Source organism: Fukomys damarensis, unplaced genomic scaffold (assembly GCF_012274545.1).
Source record: "Fukomys damarensis isolate Sample0158 unplaced genomic scaffold, DMR_v1.0_HiC HiC_scaffold_35, whole genome shotgun sequence".
Lineage (NCBI taxonomy): Eukaryota > Metazoa > Chordata > Mammalia > Rodentia > Bathyergidae > Fukomys > Fukomys damarensis.
Window position 1 is genome coordinate 54,496,955 of NW_022900947.1, and position 17,602 is coordinate 54,514,556.

The 17,602-nt window shown below is 34.6% G+C and overlaps 1 protein-coding gene across 1 annotated transcript in view; it reads right to left on the bottom strand.

Moving 5' to 3' along the window:
- Positions 1-9,586, bottom strand: part of LOC104849584 (sulfotransferase 1 family member D1) — a 23,475-nt gene extending 13,889 nt beyond the window's left edge. Inside the window, exons 1-4 of the mRNA XM_010606081.1 lie at positions 9,514-9,586; positions 5,025-5,182; positions 2,956-3,081; positions 2,159-2,256 (exon numbers count right to left, since the gene is read on the bottom strand). Of these exons, the coding sequence (XP_010604383.1) occupies positions 2,159-2,256; positions 2,956-3,081; positions 5,025-5,182; positions 9,514-9,521 (390 nt within the window). The 5' untranslated portion in view covers positions 9,522-9,586. The remainder of the gene's footprint in view (positions 1-2,158; positions 2,257-2,955; positions 3,082-5,024; positions 5,183-9,513) is intronic.
- Positions 9,587-17,602: the final 8,016 nt, after the last annotated feature.

Below are 17,602 nucleotides of genomic sequence, written 5' to 3' on the forward strand. Positions count from 1 at the left end.
AATTATTTAAGGTCTGATAATGAAGCTGATGTTGGAAAATAAAAATTCAGATGGAGGAAAGGGAAAAAAGTAATGGAAAGGTGTTATATACATGTACCAAATTTCTACAATGAATGTAATCATATAGTGCAATCATGTACTAACAAAGGTAAAAAAATTAAAGATCAAAATATGAAAATAAATTCTATATTTATATACTAGTGATTTTGATGAAAATGTATGTGTATGATTACTTCTGTGTGTATAAAACAAAAACAGTATTACTATTTTATGTGATTTTTATAAAAAACAACATCACTATTTCTATTACAGAATTAAGCAGATATTTAGATCTAAATGTTGGGATAATAAGGCCTCTAGAAGTAAACAAATTGGAGAAAATCCTTATGATACATTCAGCTACCTCAAAATTAAGAATTTCTTGAGCCAGGGATTTAGCTCAGCTGTTTGGTGGCCTGCCTTGCAAGCACAAGGACCTGAGTTCAATCCCCGGTACCAAAAAAAAAAAAAAAAAAAAAAGAATTTCTTTAACAAATATAAAGAAAGCTAAAAAAACAATACAAAACAAAATAAAAAATACATGCTGTGAGTTCACAAGATACAAAGAAATACACTTATCTCATCAAAAGTTTTATACAGAATTTCTAACTTAATGAAAAGAATGAAGCCCCTCTAGGAAAAAAAGAGGAAAGAGACAGGAGCAGGTAACCAAGAGTATAATACAATATAATATAACATAGAAAGAAGTTTCACCTACTTAGTCATTAGGGAAATAAAAAGGAAACTCACAAGATGCCACCAGATACACATTTGTATGGGACTGAACTTCAATATTTTATCTGCATGTTGTTAATGGGGATGTTGACCAATTTTACCAGCTAGCCAAAATGTAAATTAGTGCATAAGCTTTGAAAAGCTGTTGGAAAATGTCTGCTAAGTTTAGACAAATACATACATATCTTAACATCCAGCAACTTCATCCCATGTTATATAGGCCAAACAAAAATATGCATTTGTATAATAAAAGACATATAAGAATATGCACAGCAGCAGTTTTTTGTTTTGTTTTATTTTGTTTTGCTTTTTACAACTAACAATTCAACTGGCCATCCAGTGCTATGAATAAGGAAGTTGCCCAATATTCATACACACACAGTGCCTTCCATCATTGGTTCTCCAACTTTAGCATAAGTACCATTCATGTAGGCTCATGTTAAAACTCAGAATTTGTGGCCCCACTCCCATAATTTCTAGTTGAGTAGATCTGAATGCAGCCTGCAAAAGTGCATATCTATAGAGACACTTTTCTTCTGATTTTGGAATGAAAGAGATTATCTTTTTTGTAATATTACCTAAAAAAATAAAAACTGAATCGCTTTTATAAACATTATTTTAATGAAATAAGATTACTATTCCAGAGTAATTCATACTTAAAGGAAAAACAGGCAAATGCTGAAAACATTCAGGGTCAGTTATCTTCAGAGACAAAGGTTACTGACTGAAAGTACGTAGGAGCACAAATTTTGGGGTGTTGCTACTATTGTCCTGTTTGATCTTAGTCCCTCTTCCTGGCTATGCCCACTCTGTGAAAATTTACCAAGCATCACACTTGGGATTTCTGAACTATGCTCACTCAGTGTTTTATTTGAATATAAATGTATGTTAAGACAGAAGCTTAAAATGAACACATGAAAAAATATATAAATTGCATGTGATTGATGTTATAGTAAATATTTACAGAGTTCCTATATATTAAATATATATACATTTATATCTATAAATTGAATATAATTATTAATATTCATGATTTATTTATAGGATTGTATAATTGTAAATCTTTATTTGTAAAGTACAATTTTTCTAAAGCGTGAAGAAGCAGTTCTTGCATTATTTGAATTTCAATTGTTTAAAAGTAATTGAGCAGCGAGGGAAAGGTTTTAGAATAATGAGGTCTCAGACTTAGGTGTGGGCTCTAATCCCTATCTACGTCACTGGTGTCCACTGTTACGTTCTGATTTCTGGGATTTAGTGATTAAATTCATATTTTTTGCAATGACTTCTTCAAGGGCTGCGATTCCCCATCTTGTGTTTTTTATAATCAATGAAAATAGATTATGACCCACCCAAGTAAGGATTAATTTTCTTTAAAGTTTTCTACCTTGCAGTCGTTTTTCCAAAATGAAGAAGGGAGAAGTTGAACAGGTAGGTGTGTTTTCACTAATCGAGGAGACGACATATTTTTCAATTGTTCAACACCTACAGGTATAAAAATTAATAAAGTATAAGAATTGATCCTATCAATGGCTTGATATGTGGTCATGAGGCTCTTTGACTTAATGTGCTTATGGAATCTCCTACGAAATAAAAATTTTAAGATCCTGGTTCTTTAGAAAGCTCTCCTGCCCAGGAGTGTAATGGGATGATTATTTTCATGCTTTGAGGTAGACAGGCTTTGCCTTCATCCATCTTCCCCTTTTCTTCATTTGTAATATGAAAAAAACCTAACTGAAGAATTTCAGAATTCCTCACCAGGTCTCTGCCACTCAATTTATATGATTAAATTGTTCCATGAGTCTTATGGCTACTTTTGAAATATGTAAAAGACCATATATTTACATAATCTTTTTTCAGTGATTAGCAATACATATAATTTTACATTGGCTCAAAGAGTGGATTTACTTTATAAAATGATGGCAAACTTCTTAAATTTTGAAGACTTCCGCATATTAGTTAAACTATGCTACATCAAAATCTTCTGTTTAAGTCTATATTACCTGACTAGAAAAAGAAAAATTATGGAAGGCCGTAAGTTACCAGTATACCAAAATGATCCTTTGTCAAAGACACTTGTCGACATTCAACTCTCTAAGCATGTCATTTTCTCACATAACTCTTCTTCCTCTCACACATAAGTGGATTTACTCCTGCAGCAAAAGGAACATTCTGAGAAAATACCATTTGAAAATCCAGGAACGATGAGCTCCATGAAAGGCACTCGTTTGTATATTGCATCCCGGCGACATTTCTCTGAATCTCCATCATTATAGATCAAATCTAATATTTCACTGATCCAAGTTGTTCCTAAGAGAACAGTGAAAGAAAGTCTACACTTTTTGTCAAAAGAAATTTAGAGGGTCATAGAGGCAAAAATATTGGGTGATACATAAAACAAAAATATGCTCTTTATTTTCATTCATTTTCCCTGTCCTCTTTTCTGGAAGACATTTTCACCTATATTGAACAAAGACAGATATACTGTGTGCCTGTGCATATGTGAAAAATTTCATTAAATTATATGTATAAATAAGAATTCAAAAGCAAAACAAGGTGTACTACAGAGTCGTGGCCACACACCCACCTGGCTGAAAGGAAAGGAGAAGCAGCTGCTTTCAAAGACATTATTCGGTCATATACATATTAATATCAAAAAAGATTATTAAATCTTGTTATCCGGGGAACCTCAGGTAAAAATGGTGGTGGAGAGGGGAAAAAGGAAATAGAATTGATTTTTTTCAACTGATGTGAACAGTGTGCCACTCACACACAAAAGACAGTAGGTCTGAAGCAAACAGAGTGAATCGAGCCACTCTGACTTTAATGACAATGTATCTCAATGGTCATTTGAGAAGTGGACCTAGAGTGCATGAGAACATGGTCTACTGAATTTCCTATGGCATTCAATTATCAAGTTATTGAGACACTGACACAAAAAATTAAGAAACAGAAGGAAAATATCTTTCTAACTGTTCTCATTGCTTCCTCTTAGCAAGTGTTTAGCAATTCCTGAATTGGATAACTATGGGTGGCAGCAAACAATTAAAGTCAATCAGTCAGTTAATTAATTTAGGCATAGCTTATTACCCCTAAAATTTAGTAGTCTCCATCCTATCACCGAGAAGTATTATACTAAGAAAAAGGGTAAGCTGATCCAATACTCTACTTAAAGTTTTTGTTTCCTGATCTACTTTGTGCTTAAGAAATGATTCATTTCTTTAAAAGGAAGAAGAGATGGAGATGGGGGGATTTTTGCTAAACACCAAAGGCAACTAAATGTGACACATTTTATCGCCTATTAGTGAGTGGTTCAAATTGTGGCCCACAAAATTTGATTGAAAGAAATGCTAATTTGTCTATTTTGCATTCTTTGTAATGTAAACATTTTTCTATGGTATTTGAAAAAAAGAAGAAATAAAACACATGATTTATTTCAAGTAAAGCAATATTTACCATGGAGATCAACTCACCACTTCGTTATAGAACATTGAAAATTCAATGTTTACTTCCTAGAATTCTTGTTTATTATTTTGAAATATTTTGATATTTATTATCTGAAAAGGTTAGCAATCAATACACTTACAAAAGCCTTCTTCCTTTAAGGAATGAATCAAAAATATGAGTTGATTTTAGAATATTTATTAATTAGAACAATTGGTTAATCATGGACTGAAGTAAATTAATTGAATAATTATCTAGAAAAGAGTCTTATCCCTCTATTATTTTTAGGTACATCTATCACTGGCTAAATCAGAAGATTTTCATGAGTAAATGTGAAGAAATAAAAATTGCTTACCCTCTTTATTTTAAATTCTTTTTTATATAAACAGAAGTCAGCACTCAATTTTATAAATAAAAATTTAAACATGAAAAATCTTGTATTCTAAATATTTTAATATAAGCTCACATATAGTAAAACTTAATGTGTATACCCTAATATAGTTTCTGTATATTCTAGAATATATGTACCAAAATTTCGCATATATAATTTTAATAATTTTATTTGCATTTCAAAAGGAAAATGAAACATTACTTTTCTCTTAAATACATTCTTCATCCGGTGCCTGCCATTTCAGAACAGGAAGTGAATTTGTGTGAGATAAAACCATCCCAGCACATCACCACAGTATTCCTTTTGAAAACTGTACCATGAATAGAGCTTAGATTTCATTAGCAGTGTGCTCAGCAGTTGGCTCCTCCAGGCAGATCATTGTCTGATCAGTTAGGACAACTGTATGGAAAGGGCTTACCAGACTTGGGGTAGGTGGAGATCAGCAGGTCATCGGGCCAGGCCTCAAAGGACTGCACCTGAGCCCACTGCTCAGCAATGCTCCAAAAGAGGGGGACACCCTGAACATCCACTAACTCTCTCCTGAACACATCCAGCTTGTTATCCATTGTCCACAGACTGCATTTTAAACACAGTAAAGCATTTGTCAAATTATGAATAACTGTTTTAATATTATTATCATTACTCTAGATTCAGCAGCATTGGCTCTCAGTATTGCATGTGTAATCAGCAGAAGAGAAAGCACAGGAACTGATAAGTAAGTCCCCATGCAGTTGGGACTGCACATATTTCAGTTGTTCAAACACTACATAACAGTATATTTCATTTGTGTACTAACTCCACTTCCTGGAACAAAGATTTCCAGGATTTATGACAAGGTTACTCAATCTCGGGGATCATGCAAAATGTCTTAAGCATAGTGCTGCTAAATCATTGCAGTGGAAACTTGACTACACCCCATAAGAAGCCATGGCCTTCTTACCTATATGCAGATTAATCAGAAGTCCTTCTTTTGAATGACAGAGCTGACACATAAAGTATTCTATCTAAATTGTGTACTGCAAGCCAAAAAAGGGAAAGAAAATTTGAATGGATTGAGAGCAAGGTCTATTACAAGTACAAGTAGAAGAACTAGATGATGAAAAGGACAGGATGAATGAGAAAATACTTGAGGAAAGCTAATTCTTGGAAATACATTGAGCAGCTTGCTGCAAAAAACTTTTTAAAACTAATTTATAATCACCTGATATCATTTTAGGTTCTCTACTGAGCTATAAATGAAGGGGCTTTCATTTGCCTTTCTACTGTGATGGAAAAGTGAAAGAGCTTGAAATATATCCAAAGTCCTCCAAAACCAAATTGGCATGAACTGCACTGTTGTTTCTTTCCCTCAAATTCTATTTCTAATGTTCTAGAAAAACTGTTTAACGAGCTCATTTAGAAGGCTTCCTGAGGCCCTGTGTCAGGGCCTCTTTAATTCTCTTGAAGAATTAAAATCACAGGTCTTTGGAGTCAGTAGAGGAGAGTTAGTCCTCCACATCTGCAGATTCTGCCTGCATGGATTGAACCACCTGTGGATGGAAAATGGGTACAGACTCTTCTCTCTGCCGTATTCCTTAAACAAAAGATTATAATAACATTTACGTAGTGTATGAACTGTGTAAGGTGTCATAGGTAATCTAGAGGTGTTATAAAGTATGACTGGAGATAATCTACACATATCCGGCCCTCTAAAATAGAGCACTTGTGTGTATACAGATTTATGTGTCAGCCAGGGGTCCCGTGATCAATTCCCTTCAGATTCCAAGGGATTTAAAGCCAGGCTTTTTCTGAAATTTGACTTATTTTACTTTACATGTTTTTTCATCTTCGCTTCTATTGTACCTGATTCCAATACTTTTAAAACATCAAATTACAAACAATTTATCAAATAGTATTTTTTATCAAAACTCAATTCATGTTGTAACATGAAGATTTCATCAGAGATACCAGGTTTTCCAAAGGAACTCAGCCTCACAACACAGCACACATTGATAAATGTCAGTGATATCCCTCATACTTTCATGTTCTCCGAGCCTCTACATCCTCTGCCCCTACCCAGAAAAATCTTTGCTTAGGACTAGGCCATAAAGGAAAAAATAACTTTAATATTTTAAAATGTTGTTCATGGCCTGATTGTTTTTCACGCGTTAACATTTTAAAGCAGCTAGTGTTTCCTCAACGACCTCATGCTTTCATAGTTTTCCCATGACCTTTTTTTCATAGCTGTATTAGATGTACGCTGTTTCCTTCCATTCCACAAGAAATATAGTCATGCTCCGTTTAATGATGGTGATAGTTCTCAGAAATGCACTACTGGTAAATCAAGTTTTTCCTTGTGGAACATCACAGAGTTTATTCACACAAACTAAGACAGCTATAAATCTGCACACATACAACCTGAGAGTATCCCATCTGGTGTCCTCTTGTTGTCTGACACATCCCCACACAGTGCCAAACTGTAATTATAAGGCTAGGATTAAAACTCAAGAATTCTGAACTTCAAGTTTCTTAACTTTTTTAAATTTTGTTTTCCTTCAGTATATGAAAAACTGTCAAAACAATGAATGCCAAAACATATTATTGTAACATAGTACGTAAGAAACATTTATTAAATCAATCATGTAAAAGTTCAGTGGTGTGTTGCTCATCTCTAATCCTTCATTCCCTTGCCTCAGTAATGTTTACATAGTTTAAAATTCATCACATTAGTCACAGCCTTTTGCACATTCTGATAATATAACTAATTGTTTTAAAGTCATCTGTGCTGATGAAAGAAGGCATTCTAGAAAAGATCCATGTAATCCAGGGTGGTAGCCTCCAGGAGGAAAACAGTTTTGGAAATTCCTTTTATATTTATTCATTCCAGTAATGTTTAGGAGTTTCCAATTCTCTTTGCCTCACCTAATCAAAATATATTCAATCTCCTCTGAATAGCTGCTTCAAATGTTGGCATTTTTGAAAATCACAGTTTTCCCAGCCGCGCTCTCCCTCATGTGAAGAAACAATCATAAAGCAGCATGCAAGATGAGTGGCAAGTCCTTAGATTTCTTTATTTTACAGAATTGGGTATGTTAATCATAAAGCATTGTGCATCAAAAGAAAAATAAGCAATACTTTAATTTAAAATATCTGTTAGATCTATTATTTAATTTCTGACAGACACTGTGCGCTAGGAAACCAAATAATGAGAGAAAAATGGCTATCATTGTAATGCATAGAACTGTGTAGGGGAGTTGACTACTTATCAGTGATGCTAATCAATAGCACTCTGAGTGATGCAATCTCAAAGACATACTACCAAAATAAGTTTCACCTATTTGGTGATTTCAAGACTTCCAAGAGCCAAATTGACTCACATTATTTGCATAATTTTTATGATCTACAAAGTGCATTGATTTGATCTTAGCTTCTTTATCTATAAAATGCAAAGATTAAAGTACATCTGGAAGCCTTTCCAAATCTAACCTTCTATGAGTTTGTATCTTTGAATACTGAATTACTGATTATCCAGCATAAAAATCAGGCTATGATCTACATATTGACATTGAAAATAAGAACCCAAAAGGTGAAATATCAAATGTGCCAGATAATTTCTCAAGGGATCACACCACAGCACTTTTACACTGCACATGAATACACACAAGACAAACTCATCATTAGGCTTACATTTAATACAAGCTTTAAAATACATTTTTCTATGTGATGTGATCCATAGTTATTGGAGCACCACTCATGTGTAAGGTGCCTATGTCATGTTCATTATTATAAATTCTGCTCTGAGCAAATGTATAATTCTTCAGTGTTTCATATCAAGGTAAATTCATATGTGGCATAAAATCTAACAGTATGTTAATAAAGATGCAAAGAAGAAGTAGTGGAAGACAGCAGAGAATGATGATAGCTGTGTGGGAAAGTTTCCCTTTTTCTGGACACTGCAGCTTAAAGGGGAAGTTTGTTACTGGTACACAGATTCAGAGGTTTTAGTCCGTGGCTGGCTGGCTCCAATGCAGAAACATCATCCTGCAAGGGTTTGGCACAGAGGAGGTGCTCAGGTTATGGTACCTTGGGAACAGAGATTTAGGAAAGTACCAAAAAGGAAGGGGCCAGGGATGAGACACACTCCTCCAAGTTCACCCTTTTGACCCAACTAATCCAAGGAGGCCCTACTCCTCACAGCCCATTCAGTTATAATTTACTGATGAATTAACTCACTAGGAAAATCAGTGCCTTCAACATGCAATAAATTCTCCAGGAATTGCTAAGCCATTCAAGGTCACAATTGAGATTGACTAGCACAAGTCCACCCCACATCAACATTTAATTACATCCTCTACTCTACTTAATCTTGAAGTAATGGACATAATTCCATGTAAAATTGTATAACTATCTTTTTGATAACTGAAAAGTGCTCTGTTTTTCCTCCCTAGTTGATTTGTTTGTTTGCTTGTGACAGCGTCTCTCTATACAGTTCAGGCTGGCTTTGAGCTCACTATGTAGCCAAGACTGTCCTTGAATTTGCAAGGGATCCTCCTGACTGCTGTGATTATTCTAATGCTTCTACTACCACACCTGATTTTCCCCTAAAATTTCAACAGTTCTGTTACTTCTCAAAAATCTAAGCCCAAAGTCTCCTTTGACACTGAACTCAGGCTTTTAGCAGTGAACTATAAAATTAAAAAAACAAATTACATGTTCACAAGGTACACCAAGATGAGGTGAAAGAATAGGTAAATTAAAGGAATCAGATAATAGCAAGAAGTAGGGTAATAGAAATCAGACAAAAGCAAGAACAAAATTCAGCAGGGGAAACATTAACTCTTGGACCTCTGCACCCAGCAACTGGGCACATGGTGTAAGATGTGAGTCCCACAGGGCTTGGACAGCCTAATACCCGTGGCTTTGCTTACCACATCATGCATGGGCTTTCTCTTGGGCTGACTCTACTGCTATGTGTGGCTTTCCTTGCCGGACCTTCCTCCCTCCTGGCATGTTCATCTCCCTAGAGTCTCCAGTGCAACTTCAACCTCAATGCAGTCACGCGTCACTTGCTTGCTCAGGGGCTCCCAGCGATGGACTTGTAACCCTGGCTGGAATTCTTCAGTAGCCTCCTATGCTGGCTCCATGTAAGCCCTTTTGACCCCTTAGCTCTTGTACTCAATGCTTGAGTAACCAGCATCACATGGGTGACACTGAGTTCTGCTGCAACCCCAAGTAGCCTGGCCTTCTTGTACCATGGATGCAATAACCACCCATGCGCAAACCACAACCTGAACATTAGGTTGCCATAACATTTCCTCTGACAGATCAATTTTCACCTTCTTTAAACTCAGTCCAACACAAAGTTTAAGGCATAGCCAAAACGTAGATTACTATACCAAAACAGGTGTAGCTTCTATTTCAATTCCCAACTGATTCCTCATTCCAAACTGAAACTTTATAAGCTGGCTTTTACTCTTCCCATTCCCATCACCGTTCTGATCTTCAGAGCTCTACTAGAGTCACCCATCAAGATCTGTTTGCAGCAGTAAGGCTTTCTTAACCTTAATCTTTCTAAACCCTAATCTTAATCTTTCCTAGCCTGCACCTCCAAATTTTTCCAAACCCCTCCCAGAAATCACTTTGACAGGATTCTGAAGCACATGGGCCTCAGCACTGACCCCACTTCTCTGGCACCAGTTTTTAACTTGACACCTCTAGGCTATGCATTTATCATTAATTTTATGCCTTCCTTTCCAGAACTAAATACCCAACTACTTTTGCATATCTGTTCCCAGAAGTTTCTCCAAGCACACCAAATTCATAACAAATTTAACATATTAGCATTGCTCTTCAACCAGTTGCTGTCGTTGTTTTTCTAAAGCAATTGATTTGAGAAAGACTGCAAGGCAGGAAAAAAAACAAAGGTCAGAGTGCCATTCAGAAAGAAGTTCCTATTCCAAAGATTATTCAAAATATACATACCCAACAGAAATCTGCTTTAGGAATAAATGAATAATAAGAAAACAAGTTATATATTTCATTGGGATCTTGCACCTTTAAATGACAGATCTTGGTTCCCATTTTTCCCCCATACCCGCATCCTCCCTTCACTCCCCCACCCCACTTACAAAGACTTTGTTTCCATTTTTTCCTTTTCTCATATTTCCGTTGTCCCTTATTTCCTTCCCCTATTCTTCCCACTTCCCCTACACCTTTAGCCCTTTTCTTCTTATTTCATGTTGTCAGTTATACAATTTGGATCTTATTTACACTTTTGCTTTTTCATACTGTACTGTATAGTTAATAAGAGCCAATAATAAGAACTCAATGAAAAAAAAAAAAAGAAAGAGAGAAAACAAGTAACTTTCCCCAGGCCATGCCATCAATCAATGGCAAGTGATGTATGTTTTAATTCTATCTCTATATAGTCCTCAGTGGTTTCTAGATTACCTAAGCTCTTGTCATTGCCTCATGACTCCTGATCGTTGTTCACACTCAGGGTGAACAAAACATATCAGAATGTATTAACTTTTTCTGAATCAGATTCAAATTTCACATGTATGTCCAATTATATTAGGGTTATTTTTCCCCTCAAAACCCACAACTAACCTGTCCATGGAACAAATGCACTCAAGTACAGCTTACCTTTCAACTCCTGGGAGCTTTAAAGGAATATCCTCAGGTGAGAATCTAGGGCCAGAAAGCCATTAAAGCTCGGTGTCCTTGAATAGTATATAATTTACTGTGTGAAGGACACCAGTTGTCGAGTGCTCAGGAAATGTTGAAGGGAGATGACTGATTCCCTTAGGTCTCTTCTCTGTTTACGTCTCCAAAAGTGTCCCTGGAGATCTAACTTCTTCTGGAGGATAATTTTAAGATTTAGGAAACAATTTAATATCCCAGATGTTGAGAACAGTCAAGGATAGCCCAGGTTAATTTCTGTAAAAGTAATGACTCTTCTACAAATTATTGAATTAAAACAAGAAAATGTTGTACTTAAAGATGTTATATGCCTTAAATATTAAAAATTGAATATTAAATGGATAGTCCTGTATTATTGCAACTGACACTCAACTCATTGCTGACATAGAAAAGACTCTCATGAGCCCTGATTGTACACATAAATGCTAAAATGCTGTCATGATGGAGATGCAGTATTTGTGGGGATCTTCTGAGTGAAACACTGGGGTACAGAAGAGGTGCATTTGAGTCCAGTATTTTCATAAACCACCAGCGTGATGCTTTGGCAACTTACTGATTTTTCTGAACTATTTTTTATTATCTAAAAAAAGGAAATATACAAAATGGTCACTCTAGTTTGTTTTATTTCTGTGTGCAATTCTAAGTAAAATTAATATTCTTTGATTTAATGAACTATATGATTTAACAAATCATAGTAGCTTAAACAAAAACATAATAAGTTGAATTAGAATACTCTATTGCTGGAATATTCCATTGGGGTGGCAATCAAAATACTACTTCACTTTTATAGAAATTTAAAGTTCATGTTTATAAAGAACAAATAAAAACACATTAATGCAAATATTATCTTGTGTTTTAAATTATTAGCAGTTCATCACTGTAAAAAATGACCCAATTATGTGGGTTATGACCCTTGTTTGCTTTATATATGCTTAGGAATAAGACCATATTATTTTCCAGCACATCATATCTCAAAAAATATTAGTTCATATTAAGTTTATCATATTTCTATCTGGGAAACCTTAGTCAAAACTGCAATGAGACGACATCTATCTATACTTAAAGTGTCTAGTTCCAAAAGCGTAAGAGTATCAAATACTGGTAAGGATAGAGAGAAAAATAAATTCTTATAAATTATTGGTATGAATATAAACTAGTATAGGCATTATAGAGCACAGGAATAGGTTCTTATAAGAGTTAAAATTACATCTATCACAGGATCTAGCTATCACAGTTCTGGACATAGATCCAAAGGAAATGAAATTCAAGAGACAGCACTCTTGTGTTCTTTGTCACACTAATCACAAGAGCTAAGACGTAGAATCAACCTTGATGCCAAACAAGATATAAATGGCTAAAGAAAATGTAATGCACATACACAAAGGGATGTTAACATTATTCTACTATACGGAAAATTCAAATTCTATCATTTGTAGCAAAATGGAACGATCTAGAGGTTATTATGTTAAGCAAAATGATGCCAACCCAGAAACACTACAAGTTTTCTTTCACTTACAGAATCTAAAACAGTCCATGTGAAGAGTAGTGGATTCTAGAGCCTGGAAAGGTTGTGGGTAGTGGAAATTAAGGGAAGCCAGATAATGGGTACCAAAACTCAAATAGGTATACTAAATTTTAGTGTTCTTCTTAGCCATACTAGTTCATAGTGACATAGCATATATTTTATGAAGCTCTAGAAGAGAGAAGCTCAGTGTCTAAGCACAAAGAAATGATAAAAAATGGAAAATGCTGATTGTCTTGCTTTGATCAGTGCACACTGTATAGGTGTGTAAAAATATTATACTGTACTTCATTAATATGCACAATTAAATTTAAGTGGTTATATTGGTATGAAAACAACATGGAGCAACATTAGGCATGGGTCAGATAGAAAGGTAGGAATATTCCTCTTTCATGTATACAAATTAGCTATCATTTAAATACCTTTCATTTTTTTACACCCTTTTCCTATTAGCTGACACTGTAGATAACTGCTCCATTTTTGTAGATGGGGTAATCACTCCTGGATTGTTCCATTCTGGTTGAGAATTTTGTTGAAGTGCCTGTGATTTCTGAGGCTTAGCAGAATGTTCTGATTCCTCGCAGGGTAACCTCAAGCCAGATAATTGTCCTTTGGTTGTGTGTAAGTATGTAGTAAGCATTTTATATAGTTTTGAACATGACTATATTAGGACTATGATAGTAAGTCAGACTTCACTTTGAATCTCCTCATTTCTATTACTGTTTTCCATCTTTCCAAAGAAATAGTTTCAAATGTTGGTAGTAAAAACTCTAAGCTTTATATTGAGCTTTGATAATTAAGTGAATCCTCAGAAATTATAACTGATAGGCTGAGCATGGTGGCACACAGCTGTAATCTAGCACTCAGGAGGCTAAGGCAGCAGAATTACCATGAGGTCAAGGCCAGCCTGGACTACATATTACATTCAAGGCCAGCTGGGACTACATAGTGAGGTCATATCTCAAAAAACAAACAAAAAAAGAGAGAAAAATTATAACTGGCACTTTAACTCCATATAATTATAATAGCTTGTTATTGTTAATTCACTTAAAAGTAATAATTGTGAACTATCCAGACTAACTCATATGGAAATGACAGCCAGCCAGACTCTTCTCTGGATCTGTATTAATCCAGCCATAAAAGTGGAAAAGCAGTAACAGCTACATAACACTTTTCCGTTAAACTCAGGTCATTATGTTTTCCTAATTAGTGCAATAAAATTAACCCCCTGGACAACTCTGCTGTTGTAGATAGAAGAATATCACAGTAACTGATCTTATGAAGTCTACGACCAGCTTTTAAGGTAGCTACTATTTTTGTTGCCATTTCACAAATAAGATACTGAGAGTTGAAGAAGTTAACTTGTTTGCCTGGTTTGTAAGAACAATAAAGGAGCAAAGAAATACTTCGGCTTTTACTACAGGCTCTGATCTGTTGTGTCCGATGTCTATGATGTCATTTACGTATCCCACCTTGTCTTTTAATTACTTGATTCTATGATTTGCCTTTTATCTTGATTCTAATTTTTTTGAGAATAAAAGCCATTTCTGATTCACTTTTACTCACCATCATATTTTACCAGCTGCTTTACCTAGAAGTTATTCAGAAGAACACGTATTTCAAAACAATGGAAGGAATGAAACAATGGCCTTGGAAAATCAATTTAAAAGTGAGGAAAAATTTTATTTGCATTTTTGAAAATAAACTGTCCCTAGCATACTAGCTTTTTCTTTCATTTATATCTTGAAACTCTTTAATGTTGGGTTGGTTGGGGAAGCATTGGTGACTTTCTTTTATGTATTCCTATGCCCTAAATGTTGGTATGCATCCAGAATCCACGCTTCCAAAATCCAGAAGTTCTTTTTGATGAATTTCAATGCTCATTCTAGAAAATCTTCTACATCCAAAACTCTATTTAAAATTTTCCTGAGCTCGGAGTGTTTTTTATACTAAACTTCTTACAGATTTAATATATAAAACATTCTTGAATGTCACATAGCTTTTCAAATCTGACATGCCCAGAGTGGAATTCATTATTGTCTCTATACCCTGTCTTCAAACGTGGGCAAGAACCTCATATTTTGCTTTTTCTTTTGTAAGAGCCAGCTCCTTTACAACTATAACCTTAATTTCTCTCACATTCTTCACCCCCTCCAATGGCTATGACTTTGTCCAGTCAACATATGCAATCTTCTCTCTGTTTGCCTTCATCTCATACTTGCTGTTCATTTCAATCCAGTGTCTACATTTGGAAGATAGCAACAACTTCAGAATTGCTCCAATTTTAACTCTTTAATAAATGGTCCATTCTTAAGCCAGAAAAACCAAGGTGAATCACTAAACGGTTTCTAAGTATCAGTGAGCTAATTCATTTAAAGAGATTTTAAAGGCATTATGGTCAGAGTAATCATATCAGGAGCAGTAAAAAGTTTAGCAGGAACGAAGGTAGAAGTTACTCAGTATGAACTTAATCCAGTGGTAAAATTAAATATAAGACAACATAATATTCACATGCATTCTTCACTTAATATCTTTCTGTAACAAGAAAAAATTCCATTTTTATTTTTGCGTTTCTACTATTCTCAATTTTTATGTCATTGTTTATCTTTCATCGAAATAATAATAGCTTTGGAATTCATATTACCACTAACAAAGGGGATGGGGATGGGACAGATTAGTCAAAAGATCTATTTTGTGTTTTGAATGCAGTTTATTCACACACCAGTTCCTTACTCCAAGGCATACATAAACCCCAGTAACACCAGATCCCCAGTCACTCACATGGGTGTGAGACCAAATTAAGTCCACAATGCAAGGAGATCCTGCAGTCTCTGACCCTTGGTGAGCAACTGCTCAGTTGTTTGTTGAAGACAAAGCATCAAATTTGTGGCTCAGTGATGTATCCTTTAATGTGGTGTCTGTGGTTGGGCATGTCCACTGTCCTTCCTGTTACTGCAGCTGTGGCAGCTATCTCTTCTTGGGCAGAACCCATCAGCTTCTTTGGACTCTGCTTTCTTAGAGATTTTAGGGCTGATATGATTAGCACCATGCTCCCCACATTTACTACTTCTGTAGCTTCAGGTTAATGACATTGATAAGTGAGCAGAGACCCCTTCATTTGAGCTAATTTTTCATAAAGTCATTGCCACTGTGGGATGTTATAATTTCGTTAATACAATAAATTTATGTGTGTAAAGTGCAGTATGCTGACATGTCAAATTTTTCCCAATAAAACTTAAGTAATTCTAAAACTCTCATCTTTTTAAACTACACATATCACCCTAATCTTTTATGGCTATTATTTCAAAACAGCCACGAATTAAAATTTTAAAACAAGAAAATGCATTCTCTTTCACCCAGTGAAATGCTATTAACAATTCTTTCCCTTCTAATTAGTAATCAGCACATATTTGATAATTTTAATCTGTAAATGAACACAAGAGCAATTCTCTGACTCCTCTATTTAATGAAGATATTTGAAGTTTAACCATAACTCATCCTTTGATATTCCTTCAGGTAATTAATTGTACAAAGCAAAGAAAATGGCACCATTTAATATTAGGCAATATTCTTCTAACACAAATAGGTGATTGCAAAGAGTTAATTATATTTTCTCCACTCCAGATCCCTGGGGCATTTTAATATCCAGAGAGCTACACTCTTGGTGCACTGGGTGATGGAAGAGATTGTTTAGACCTTTGGTTACATCATTTTCCAAAGACATAAACAAATGTGTTATGATAGCTCTTGCCTGTTTTTTATTCTTAATAAAATATGAGTTGCAAATAAAATACACGTATCCTCAATGTATAGTGCATATGTTTGCATGTATGTGTTTTATTTTGCCCATTGTTTCTTTAATGATATGGCTTTTCAGTCATCATGGTTTTATCATATTAGTATAATACTGTCTGAAATATTTAAGTAGGACATTGAAAAAGTAGACAATATCCTATGGAGTGGGCAGAAAGTTGCTTCTTTTGTTAAATTAAAAGTAAATCAGGGTTAGATAGATTTTCATTTATGGAGTACTCATATGTATGGGATCTGGAGCCACACATTCACAGAGATAATAACTCAGGTACAGTGATAATGTTGGTTCATTTGAGAAAACTGAAATTAAGCTTAGACTGAAATCCACTTTTCCATGTGGTTTAGAGTAATCAGGTTGGTTAGATTTTCTTCACTGTAATGTCTTCATTTATAAATTGCAGATAATTGCACATCCCACCAATCTGAATGGTTGTGAAAATTAAATGAGATTATTGAAGCACTTAGAACAATTCCCAACATATAGAAATGATCAATAAAATGTTAGCAGAAATAATTTTTATTAAACTCCTCTTTACAGTAAATTTTGACAAAGACACGATTAATCCTGTTTTTACTGAAGTAGCAACTTGGCCCTGGAGATACTGTAAAGATGTTCCAAAGCAAAATAACTTGTATGTTGCAAAATTAAACAACAAAACCAGTTTTATCGGACTCTGATGGCTACCTGCTTCTTTTTTCCTTTAATTGAATAATTAGTTCCTTTCCCTTTTTAAACTCTGTACAGACAACTTCACCACTGTACTACTTTGCACAACTTTTATCAAATCACAGAGCTCTTAGCATTTTTAGGATTTTATCATTTACTAAATAATTTATTTTAAACTGTATGATGACTTTGTCTATTTCATTGATTATTTGCAAGAATATATATTTGGTTTTGTTTTAATTTCCTAATTAGTTACATGCAACACCAAATTTTAATTAGATTGTGTTAATTTATTGATGTCATGAATGTAAGC